The sequence below is a fragment of the Halyomorpha halys genome, unplaced genomic scaffold (genome assembly GCF_000696795.3).
Source record: "Halyomorpha halys isolate HHAL.00 unplaced genomic scaffold, Hhal_1.1 Scaffold350.1, whole genome shotgun sequence".
Classification (NCBI taxonomy): Eukaryota; Metazoa; Arthropoda; class Insecta; order Hemiptera; family Pentatomidae; genus Halyomorpha; species Halyomorpha halys.
The window spans coordinates 1,081,101-1,094,643 of NW_027107986.1; the positions used below are offsets into that span (position 1 = coordinate 1,081,101).

A 13,543-nucleotide genomic window follows, 5' to 3' on the forward strand; every position below is an offset into this window, starting at 1 on the left:
TTTGAGAGGATCCATAATAATTAGTGTTTCTTTCACTTAGTGAACATCTCAAAATTTCATTAGAAAAATGCAATAAAGATTCTTTTCTATATCACTAGCATAAAGAACTATTATAATTTCCAAAGAAATAGCTTCTTCTAGAAGCAAAAATGGAGTATCAAGTATACATTATATAAGAGCTATAATTGGCTCACAACCCGTAGTTTGCTTACTCCTGATCTTGACTCTTTGAGTAGACTGTAGTTCTCAGAACTGAATGGAAATGCTGCTGTTGTAATCCATTACATTTTCACCTTCCATCACATGAATGCCCTTGGTTGTTGCCTTTGCCCGTAGTCCTTTTTTCTATTATTCTCTTGGAAGGCCATGAATGATAATTTTTTCCTCTGATATTTATGTTATGTCCACAAGGTAGATATACATAATTCAATAGAGGATTTGCCAAATTAAATAATGATATGTGTATGTTGTTAGCATTAGAATCAAACAAGCCTTTAAGTGTGGGTTTTAATTTGAACAATGAATTAATGCACGAAGACTTTTATAACCACCTAGTATTAATGTAGAATATATTTATTGACAAAACTCATGTTTCACATTGGGCTACTAATAATTCTTTATTGGTTAATAAATATTGTACTTGGGTCTATGTATATGGGTATATATTAGGTCATCACTTTAACAGCCTGGCAAATATTTCATAAAACTTGAGTGATATTCATGTTTCTGAGGTCTACTAATGATTCCTGAGTGATTAAGCTGATGTTCTGTTTCGATTAGGGTTTGTAAGACCTTTGAAGACTTAGAGGGTTTATACTACACTGAATTTCATAGCATGCACTACATTAATATAATAAAGTAATAGGAAGGTTTGTTGGTTATTAAGGATTAAAATATAAATTTGTCAAGGAGGTATTGTCTCTGGATACTGGGATAGAGCCAACTATGCTCATTGTAGTGAGAGATATGAGAACACCTTGAAATACCGAAGATGAATCTTGTAAAGCAGTTCACCAGTCTTTTTAGTCCCATTTTTTTCTCAATGGATAGTCCTCCATACACATGGTATCCTTAGTCGAAATGTGGTAGAATAAGAGAGGATACTAGAATGAACAGTAAGGAAGGATTTTGAGCCGATGAGAAGGATTTTTGCTAGATTCAGAATCAACATATTTTCTGAAGCCCAATGGTGTATACTGTCAATGTCTTCCTAGAGCTTACAGGATGCCTCGATCATGTCAGAAGGATGAAAGGATATATATATATTTGTAGGTCTTTGGCATGCAAATGATACTGGGAGTGGCAGATAGCATTAGGTAAGTAATTTTATATATGGAAGATAGGGTTGGTGAGAGGGAGGAACCTTGAGGAAGACTATAAAAGAGAAATAGTGATGAAGGGGGTTTATTAAGAATAACAACAGTTTGGGAGTGGAGAGACAGGAAGTAGTTAAACTAGTTCATGGAACTATTATACAGGGAGATATTGTGTAGTTTTGAGAGGAGGATTGTGTGATCAATGGAGTTGAAAGCTTTTGAAAAGTCAAAGAAGACTAGGAATGTGATTTTCTGTTGGTCTATAGTGAAATAGAGGTCTTGGGAAATTTTTAGCAGAACCGATTGTGTAGAATAACCGGAATGGAACCTGATTGGAAAGGTTTAAGGACAATATTTTGTTCAAGGAATGAGGTGAGTTGGGAATTTGCCAATCTTTCCAGAGGTTTAGACAGGTTTTATAGGATGGAAATGAGCCTAAAGTAGGAAGCTATGGAGGGACAAGGAACCTTATTCCAAGGTCTAACTAGTATGTTTTCTAGGCTGTGGAAAAAATAGAGTTTTGAAGAGATGTATGGAAGGGCAGGAAGGCTTAGTTTTATCTTTTTTACTGGGACTGTCAAAACCCAAATCCATAAAATTATCCTTAACACAATCCTTCCACCAATGTATTGGGTCAACCCCTTGGAAGTTTACCAGCAAGTTTAGCACTTATTAACTTTTTAGGTGTTCATCGTTAAGAAGCCCAACCAACAACCGCTACAACTAAATCCACTGCTTTCCAATGCTCCTCAGCCCCCTGGATAAATAATGAAATTCGAAATTTGAGACCTGATGACAAGAAGAGATGTCAGAAGATGCTTTAGACGTACTAGACATCCTGATGGTTATTCCACGTTCAAGTCCCTTAGAAACCTTACCCAGTCCTTCTTACACCGTGTTAGGCAAAGCACTTTCATAGTATCCTCTCCCAAGCCCCAGATCCTAAAACTAACTGGAAAACCATAAGGAAATTCTCTATCACTGTCTCAACATCCTCTCACTATCCAGTCTCATCTGATGACCTTAATGTATTTTTCAGATCCACCCACCCATTTTTCTCTTTTATTCCTCAAACTCCATTTAACCCAGATCATTTATATTTCCTTCATATAACTCCTGATAATCTAATAGCCTATGTACTCAAATGACAGACATGATCAAATCCCAGTAAAAAAGATAAAACTAAGCCTTCCTGCCCTTCCACACATCTCTTCAAAACACTATTTTTTCCACAGCCTAGAAAAACATACTAGTTAGACCATGGAATAAGGTTCCTTGTGCCTCCATAGCTTCCAACTTTAGGCTCATTTCCGTCCTATAAAACCTGTCTAAACCTCTGGAAAGATTGGCACATTCCCAACTCACCTCATTCCTTGAACAAAATATTGTCCTTAAACCTTTCCAATCAGGTTTCCATTCCGGTTATTCCACACAATCGGCTCTGCTAAAAATTTCCCAAGACCAATATATATCCTTTCATCCTTCTGACATGTTCGAGGCATCCTGTAAGCTCCAGGAAGACATTGACAGTATACACCATTGGGCTTCAGAAAATATGTTGATTCTGAATCTAGCAAAAATCCTTCTCATCGGCTCAAAATCCTTCCTTACTGTTCATTATTACACCTCAAAAACATACCTATCCATTTCAAAACATTATGAAAAACATAGGAGTCACCTTTGATCAGTACTTAGCACGGAATAGCCACATTTTCCAAATAACTCAAAAAATCATTTCAATCCTTAAACAGCTGCTAAGATCCCGTGATTCATTTTCTCGAAGTACCCATAATCTTCTAGTATCCTCTCTTATTCTACCACATTTTGACGAAGGTTGCCTAGTGCTTGGAGGACTATCCATTAAGAAAATTTTGTCTTGTCATTTGTTTGGGATTTGAGTACAGAGGCTATTAGATTATAAGGAGTTATGTGAAGGAAATAGAAATGATCTGGGTTTAATGGAGTTTGAGGAATAGGAGAGAAAAATGAGTGGGTGGATCTGATGCTTGTTCGGAAGGGTGTCACTGAAAAATACATTAAGGTCATCAGATGAGACTGGATAGTGAGGGGATGTAGAGCCAGTGATAGAGAATTTCCTTATGGTTTTCCACTTAGTTTTAGGATCTGGGGCTTGGGAGAGGATACTATGAAAGTGCTTTGCCTAACACGGTGTAAGAAAGACTGGGTAAGGTTTCTAAGGGACTTGAACGTGGAATAATCATCAGGATGTCTAGTACGTCTAAAGCATCTTCTGACACCATCTCTTCTTGTCATCAGGTCTCAAATTTCGAATTTCATTATTTATCCAGGGGGCTGAGGAGCATTGGAAAGTAGTGGATTTAGTTGTAGCGGTTGTTGGTTGGGCTTCTTAATGATTAACACCTAAAAAGTTAATAAGTGCTAAACTTGCTGGTAAACTTCCGAGGGGTTGACCCAATACATTGGTGGAAGGATTTTATTAAGGATAATTTTATGGATTTGGGTTTTGACGGTGGCAGTTGGATGGATGTATGTGGACAACAATTGGTGGTATAGACATCAAACTTTCTGGTTTGTTGAGTCTCTTGATGTTGTTATTATTATTGAACTTATATTGTAACTGTTATAACCTAAAGTAATATACAAGATTTGTTAAATATATAATATAATTACTGCTGATTTTATTATTCCATAGTCTTTGTTGCCCAGATTTTTAAACTTCTTGATTTATTTATTTTAAATGTTTTCCCCTCTCATCTCCTCGGAAAAAAAAAAATCATAATATTCACATAAAAGGAACTGAGTATAATTTAAGAAATTTATTACAATTAGAAGTGGTTGACAGTGAAATTATTTTCTATTTTTAACAGTTTTTTCTCAAAGTAGGTCAATATTATAATATATAGGGTGTTTATTTATGTGCTTATTTCGAGGAGGAAATGTTAGTAATGGAAGGAGGGATAGTCCACCAAAAATGTAGTTCAGTGCCGGTGAAGGTATGACCGTGGTGATTTCATGAAAGTTACTTCATTTCAACAGCATTCCAACAAAATACCTAACTTGGCAAATTCAATTTAATAAAGTTAGGTATTTTGTTGGAATGCTGATGAAATGAAGTAACTTTCATGAAATCACCATGGTCATACCTTCAAAATTCAGTGTATGAAATTCAACTGAGAATTTCGGAAAATTATTCATTTTTATTAGTTTGTTTCGCTTTGGCTGCTATGATTCCCTAACAAAGCATTATTTTCCTGTTGTAGATTGTGAAAGTAGTAATCAAATTTTACAAAATGTTCAGTTAAAATTTGATCACTATTTTCACAATCTACAACAGGAAAATATGCTTTGTTTGGGAATCATAGCAGCCAAAGCAAAACAAACTAGTAAAAATGAATAATTTTCCGAAATTCTCAGTTGAATTTCATACACTGAATTTTGAAGGTATGACCGTGGTGATTTCATGAAAGTTACTTCATTTCATCAGCATTCCAACAAAATACCTAACTTTATTAAATTGAATTTCCCAAGTTAGGTGTTTCATTGGAATGCTGATGAAATAAAGTAACTTTCATGGAATCACCACGGTCATACCTTCAAAATTCATTGTAAGAGATTCAACCAAGAATTTCTGAACATTTTTCATTTTTACTTGTTTACTTTGCATCAGCTGCTATGATCCCCTAACAAAGCATGATTTCCTTATAAATCCATATTATAGGAAATTCATTGCAGATTGTGAAAACAGTGATAAAAATTGAGAAATATTTAGTTAGAATTACGAAATTTGGATTTGTATGAGGTAAAATTTAGTTTTCATGAACACCCTTTAAAAATAATATCTCGATAATGGATTGAGATAAAAATATGAGATTGATAGGACTGAACTACATTTTTGGTAAACTATTCCTCCTTCAATCATTAGCATTTTCTTTTGGAACACCCAATATTATAACAGTGACTTACTTTGTAAACATTTAAAAGAAGAAAGTAATTTCAGTTTCAATAAATTAATTAAATTATACTCTGTTCCTTTTATAAAAATAATAGTAAAAAATTCATTATATATATTTATGATTGACTGTTAGTTAATAGAGGAAATGGTCAGGGCTGTGGTCAAGAAGGAAAAAAAAATAATAATCAAATATTTATTTATTTTCTGCCAATATTTCGGCCTATGTTGTAGGTCTTCATCAGGGCTACAATAAAAAGATAAAAAGAAGGTAGTCAATGTATGGGTGAAGAAAAAAAAAGATAAGAAATGTAAAGGTGGAGGTATAGAAAAAATCAAACTATCACCTTGATTATACAGGTGGAAATATAGATATACCTTCACCTTTACTTTGTATATCTTTTTTTTTTTTTTACCCTTACATTGACTCTAACTTCTTTATATCTTTTTATTGTAGCCCTGATGAAGAGACCTACAACGTAGGTCAAAAGATTGGCAGAAAACAAATAAATAGTTGATTTTTTTTTTCTTCCTTCTTGACCATAGCCCTATCTCCTACTTAAAAAGTTTGTGATGTGAAATTTAACCCAGCATCTCTAATGAAGCTTTAGTTTCCTACAAATTGAAAGCTATCTTATTGGGAATTCATTGTTGATGCCGAAAATGGTGACAAAAGTAGAGAAATGCTCAGTTTAAATAGAGAAGTTGAATTTGTTTGGAGAAAATGTGGTTTTCTTATAAAACTTCATCATCAATAGGATTTATACCTTCAGAACTTCCTGTATAAAGAATTAACTCATCTCCAAGATTGGTATTTTTATTAATTATTTACTGAATTCGTTAAACTTTTTTTGTCAAGTGTAATTATTTGACCTATAATTTTATTAACAATAAATCATCCTCTAGTATACCAAGAATAGTTTTAGAATAAGAATAGGTTTAGTTCTTATTCTACAAACAGTAACTGTAGCTATAATTATAGGATTCATAATAAAATCATTCTTTTTTTCATATATCAGTATTATTATTTTAAGTGCAATATTAGTTTTATTTATTTATATTTCAAGAGTAGCATCAAATCAAAAATTCAGTTCCCCAGTAAAAAATATATTTATTTTATTAAGAATAATTATTTATATTATAATAATCAACTTTAATATATGGTATTTTAATAATTATTTAAATAACAATGAACCAATTAGTTAATTACATTATTTAATTCAATAACAGCACAAATAGCAATTATAATAATTATTTCTTTATTTATCACTGTAATTGTTATCTCTATCATCGCTAAAACCAATCAAGGACCTCTACGAATAAAAAACTAATATAAATAAACCAATACGAAAAACACATCCCTTATTTAAAATTATTAATAATTCACTAATTGACTTACTATCCCCTTCATCAATTTCACTATGATGAAATTTCGGATCACTTTTAGGAATATACTTAATAATTCAAATTATTAGAGGATTATTCTTAGCTAAACATTAAATAGCAAACATTGAAATAGCATTTAATAGAGTTGTAAAAAATCATATCTCGACCATCAGTTGAGATTATAAGGTGAGGTTTGTTACACTGAACTGTAAAATATCTATCCCTTAATTACTGACATGCCCTCCTGGAATATACCCTTTATTTACCACCTTGTTTTGCTAACTTCATGACAAATATTTTGTTTTGTTTATTCCATTTATATTATCAGTGATGATAAAATGTATTTTGATACATTCATTCTATTTTTACCACTTTTTAAAGAAAATGTTTAACCTATGAAAATTTTTTTATATAATATATTAGTCAGAGTTTTTATTATTTTGTTAATCCATCTTTTATTTCCTTTTGTTTTAGGCTGTGAACTCACAGATTCACGATTAGATAGAAAACATGATGAATTATTAACTAAGACAGGAGTTAATGAAAATAAAAATGTTAAGCAAAAGAATTCAGATAGTAATTCGTATTGTTTAGATGGAACCATTACTGATACAAAGTCTGTTCAACCACAAAATTTAAATGATCATTGGCAGCTTAACATAAAACTTGAAAAATCTTGCAACTCAATAAAAAATGAATCAATATCTCCTTGTTTAGGTGAGGCTGAAAAAGAAACAGATTCCTCTCAGCAGGCTGATTCGCAACAACCACAATCACATAGCCAAGGTTTGAAAAGGAAAGTGGAAAATACTATTTTTCAGATTGCTTTTAAAAGAGATAAAATTAAACTCACTAAAGATGATCTGATTCTACAAAGAAGTGCTAGTGCTCTTGAACGTGAACTTCGATTGCAGAAAAGCCTGTCAGAAGAATGTGAAGATTTAGGTGTTGATAAACCTAGTACTAGTGACCTATTTCCAGAAGCTGAATTGTTGTTAGATTCTGATCCTTTAAGTAGAGATAGTCTTCAAGGAGAACTCTTTTCACGAGCAGAATCATCATCTAGTAGTTTAAGTTCTCCTAATTGTAGTCCTGTATTGGCTAGTAAACATAGTAATAGTTGGAAAAAACAACAAAGATCTATTTTGAGGCATAAATTCAATTACAGTAGAAGTATTAGTCCTGCTAAAAAAAATCCCTTTGATAAAAATGACTGTTCTAAGGATATTAGCAATTCAAACTTGCATTCAAGCTCTTCTAAAAGTGTTGGTTATGATATAAAAAATTCTAGTAGCTTTAAATGTTTGTCGAAAGTAAAAGAAACAATTTCTGGTGGTGATCCTGAGCTTAGTATGGAGTGTACTGACAGTGATCCATGTAATTTTTCAGATGTTGATGATGATTGCAATGATACTGACATTTTAGATACTGAGGGTGATTCCGATATTGACTTTCTTCCAAAGGCTCAAGATAGAAAGCATTGTGATTCTCAAAAAAATCTTGCTGTTGAAAAATCAAATGAGTCATCATTATTAAGTAGATTATCTCATTCACCATTCAATAAATGTGATTATTATACAAACAAAGCTAGTATAGTAGACAAAAGGAATGTTGATACATCTCCATGGTATCACGTGACTAAAGGGGTTCACAAAGAAACTTTAGAAGGTGATATGGATAAAAGTAATAATGGTACAATTAGAGAAGGGTTAGATGAAGCTGTGAATGGGGCTTTGGAAGACTTTGATGATCAACAAGATTCATTAAATAATTACAGCCCTGTTAAAGTTTTTCAGGGTAGAAAAAGAAAAAAAATAGGACTTTTTTTAGCTAATCCTAGTGAAGAAGAGAGTGGTAGTTCATTGGATACTGTATTAGCTGGCTCTGATTCCTGTTCTGGATTTCATGACAATCTCAGTAAGAGATCAAATGCTAGAGGTAGGATTAAGAAAGGATGTCCTTGTTTTAATGGATCACCTGAACCAAACAAAAAAAAGAAGGATGTACCAATTACTGAGAAGACTGATAAACCCTGTTCTACAAAAAGCTCCTTCTCTTATAGTACAAAAAAACCAATTAATAAAAGCACAGTTAAAATTGTTAACAGAAAAAGGTAGTTCAAGTATCTTAAACCCTTTCATTGTTTAATTGGTTCCCCTTTAACATTTGTATTGTATTATAGTGTCTCTAATTATGATTTTAGTTTTATTATTGAGCATTTACATTGGTATATTTGTATGTTTTATGTCTAGGAAAAAAAGAGGGGAGAAAATTTTTTATCATCCAATATTAAAATGAGCAAGAACATTTTCTTTTTTTTAAAGTCATTTTCATGCAATTAGGTTTCGCTGTGATTGACTACTTTCAATATGTTTTTGTTTAAAATTGCTTTTAGGATTTTATCTTGATTTATGCTGAAAATTATTTGTCTTTCATGGTGTACACAACATCTTCAAAAAAGTATCCAGAATTAAAAAATAAAAAAAAAGTAAAGAAAACAGTTCCTTCAAAAAAATATATATATATATTCCTTATTTAATTCAGTTGGAATTGTGTCTAAGTATTATCTAGTCCACTAAGTAATTTATACATCACATCAATGTTATCTTCAGTTAAATGAAGTTAGTTGTAGAATGTGACCTTTTCAATTTCTTGTTTTTCCAAGAATTCTGAAAAATAGATGTTTTGTGAATTTTCAATCATACAGCTGATGAATACTGATTCGTTAGCAATGAAAATTTTGAGTTTTTCTTTAAATCTGTCATTAGTTAACTTCTTGTGGTAATTTATTAGCAATATTCAATTGGGAAAGCTGCTGTCAACTAGGTAATCTCCTAGCTTTGCTCAATGTTTACCTGCCATAATTCAGCTTTGAAATATTGATACAATTTTTTATTTTGATATATAAATTTAAAAAATACATACATTTTTATATTGATATTCAAAATATATCTTTTTAAAAATTAAGTTCTGGGTTCTTTTTTTTATGCAGTTGTGCTTTATATTAAATGTGTATTGTTTTGTTTTAGATATTTGTTGTTTAATTTCAGTTAAGTTTTGTATACATTTAAATATGATTTCTTAAAGAATTTTGGTTGAGGAATTTCTTTGTTAATTTTATATTTTAGGAGTTTCACTTTTCATGTGATCGATTAAGTATGCTGGGTTTCCATTACTAGTATTCCCACACCTATACATCATTCAGTGATCATAAATTAGTTTCAGTAGTATCAGTTTTTATAATGTTTGTTTTCTCTATTTTTAAGCTTGATTTTTATTAAATTACTATCGAGTAAAAAATTAAATAAATAACTGAAATAATTTAATGTTTCTACAAAATATTAATAATCTCATGGATATTATAATCCTGCTTCTGTTGGACATTTTTCTTAAATCCTTTCCTTAATAAGCCCCTAGGATATTATGTAGCTTGAAATTAAATGTACATTACCAGGTGATTTTATGGCCGCCTGTTATTGGTTTAAAATTTAAATATCAATTTATCTTTCTTAATTAAAATTAGTGATTAATTTTGATAATTATTGACTAATTTTGATCTTTAAAGTTAATCCGTTCTTATAGAAAGTATTTTATAATACTTTCTTAGTTTTTATTGCTAGTCAGAGAGCATTATAAAATGCTCTTATCTATTGAATTAGAAAAATTTATGAAAACTTAGAAATCGTAAGTAATCATATTAATTAAATAATTAATTAAAATATCATTAGAAGTAAATAAGCTCAAGGATATAAAAGTGAAAAATAAAGTCATAGAAAAATTCAATTGAAATGTAACACCCAGTGCAATGCCACATCCAAAGGGCTAAGGAAGGTGGAAGGTATTAGATGGTATTCAAAAGTAGTATGAAAAGTGTAACTCCTACTTTTTAATTTTACTTTACTGTTTGATGTCCTTTTTGGCATTTGCTTCTTTATTTCTTATTATAACTAATTTTGTTTTGTTTTTTAAATTATTTTTGGTAATTACTTAGATTTTCTGTCAAGTTTTTTCTTTCCCATTTTTATATGTGCCTGCTGCTGATTATATTGCTTAATAATGTAGATTGATAATTTTTAGTTATATAAAATGATAAATTCATTTATGATAGCGTGTCACTATTTGGATGTTTTTCGAGTATCCTCTTGCTATAATGTATTTAATTTATTTTAATAAATAAATTTCCAAGTGTGAAAAAAAAACAACAAAAAAAAACTACTTTCTCATTGATATGTGAATTTCAGTATATATTGATGATTAATTTGATTTTGTCAGTATTTATGATTGCAAGATTGAAAAGTAATTATTCTGTAAAAAAAAAAAGAACAGTATATAGCTCTACTAATTTCACTTTCAAAAGCTTATTTTTCTGCAGTCCAACATTCCCAAAGTACTATTTTCTCTAAAATTATTTTTATTGTGAATTTCAATAGGTTGTTAATTGTGGTATTTTGGTATTCAAGTTTAATTGTTTCCTTTGTAAAGTTATAGGTGGTATAAAATCGGTTGTCTTTACATTTTTTAATGGAGAGAGTGTCTCAATAAAATAGTACTTCTAATTCTGTTTACCTGAAAATGCATTGAATTAATAATATTCTTTACATTTATTTTATCCTTACAAAGTTATATAATTTTTAAATGTTCTTGTATATTAATGATTTATTTTATAACAACAAATAGTTAATGAATATATTTTTAAGGGGAAATGAAAGGGTTTGAAGTATAAGAAAAGGTTCATTTACAAATGCCTATGTGGGTATGTTATTACCTATCCAATACAATACCATATCTTAGAAGCATTGATAAATATTTTTTAAATCTGTTAATGCTCATTCATCAAGCAATTCTTCCAAAAATTTATAACTTTGTACTTATAACTAGTCCTAATCTGTAACATATTGTAGAAAGTGTTGTTTTTTACCTGTGATTGTTTTTGAAGGTGTATTGTCGTTTTATTTCAATATTTAGTTCTATATTTTTAAAATATAGTTATAAAGATTTCTTTTAGGTGAATGGTAAATTTTACCTGTACCGGTTTTTTCCTATGTTCTTGACTAACCATTGCTGTCAAACTTAAATTTTACTTTTTGGGAATAAACTAAATTTCTTTTGGAAAACATTTAAAAAGATAATCTTTGTACTTTGTGTACTGCTCTTGTTTTATTTAATGTCTTACTATTTAATAATTATATTTATTGAAACTTGCTACATATTCTGTCATTGTATAAAACATTAGTTATTAATGTTTAATTTCAATTTTTTCATATTTATTCTTAGTTCAGTTTTTATTTTAATTAAAATTTAAGATTTTCTCCTAGTTTAAAAAAAAAAATGTATTTGTTATAATTTGGGGTCTAGTTGTTACTTGATTATATTCATGGTGATTATTTATGAACAAAACTAACTGTAGTTAATATTTTGTCTCAATATTACTTTTTTTTCTTATTTTTTAAACATTTTTGTAGGAGTTGAGCTCTGAGCAGTAGTATTTGATTAAATCTCTCTTAAACCCAGAATTACACAATTCCTGATAAGAATCTAAAAGATCAATAATGAACAATCTCTTTTTTATTTTTTCAAAAATTGAATAATTTTAATAAGTGGCTAATTTTTAGAAGACTGAAACTTTAGGTAAATTATTATTTAAACGACTGTTACCCTAATAAAACTGCTTTCTTACTATTTGGGTGTGTTGTTATTGACAGTAAATAAATATTTGATCACATCTAATGACAATATTTTTCTTTTCATTATTCTTTTAATTTTGAACTCAGGTAGGTTTGAATTTAGTGAAGTAGTCATTGTTAATGCTTCATTAATTCATTGACTTTATTGTTACAAGTTTTATGATAATCAATTATATTTTTCCCCTAATTCATCCCTAATTCTGAGTTTATTTCACATTTACAATTATCCAGTTTGATAAGACCTTATGATTTTATTTTCATTAATTATTTGAGGAAATGATCAGGTCATTCTCGTTATATCAGGAATGAACTAAATATTTAATGTTTTGTTCTTTGTTGTCAGTTAACATCAAGATTATTGGATGTTAATAAATTTTTTATTTTCTGATTTTACTGTTCCTTTTATCACATTGAAATTATGTTTATTCTTAATTTAAAGAGGCTTTGCTTATTATTTTTTTCTTTTATATTTTATATGTTTGATTAAAACATAGGCACCTTATTTGTCATCCCTCTAAAGTGTACCCTCAAAAAAAAATATATATATGCAGTTGTGCTTTATATTAAATGTGTATTATATCACTCCAATATTTCTACTTAATCTGTGTATTTTTTGTCTATAGTTAAGCCGTTGTCATTAATAAGGTGTGAAATATTTCATAAAATAAGTTTCTTATGGTATTCATAGATGTGCAATGTTACAGAAATGGAAATTCATACCCAATTTGGAATCTGATTCATTTCGTGATTTTTGTTTCCCTTTTTTTTACTTAAAATAATATTTTCTTCATAATTTAAGCACAACATGTGTTCTGCTATATGCGCCTAGATTAACAGAGAGCAATTAACTTAATTGTATCATATTCTAAAGAACTATTAGTGAACAATAATACTATACATAGACTGAAATAATTTATTATATAAGTCCTAGGAAGTAGCTACAGGAGTTAATTTCATTAAAATATTTAATTTTAATCAATATTAGATAAAGGTAAATGTATGCATATCTTTTTTCTTTTTACACACATTTACTAATTAACTAATGCACATTATTAAAAAATACACACTTCATGGTTATTTAGGCATGTTTACTTTTAAAACATACATTTGCCTTATATTTAAAAAATTAAATTCCTATCTTTCTTTATTTTCCTGTTGATATGAAGTCAGTACACCTTCAAGTTTCAGTGTTTTTAGTGATTTAAATTTGCGCATTGTATCAATTT

General features: G+C 29.6%; 1 protein-coding gene across 3 annotated transcripts in view; it reads left to right on the plus strand.

Moving 5' to 3' along the window:
* The window catches only part of LOC106681594 (serine-rich adhesin for platelets), a 72,250-nt gene extending 59,392 nt beyond the window's left edge, over positions 1–12,858 (plus strand). For all 3 annotated transcript variants that reach the window (XM_014421991.2, XM_014421992.2, XM_014421993.2), the window contains exon 8: positions 7,108–12,858. In XM_014421991.2, coding sequence (XP_014277477.1) covers positions 7,108–8,750 — 1,643 coding nt within the window. In that variant the 3' untranslated portion in view covers positions 8,751–12,858. The remainder of the gene's footprint in view (positions 1–7,107) is intronic.
* The last annotated feature ends 685 nt before the right edge of the window (positions 12,859–13,543 follow it).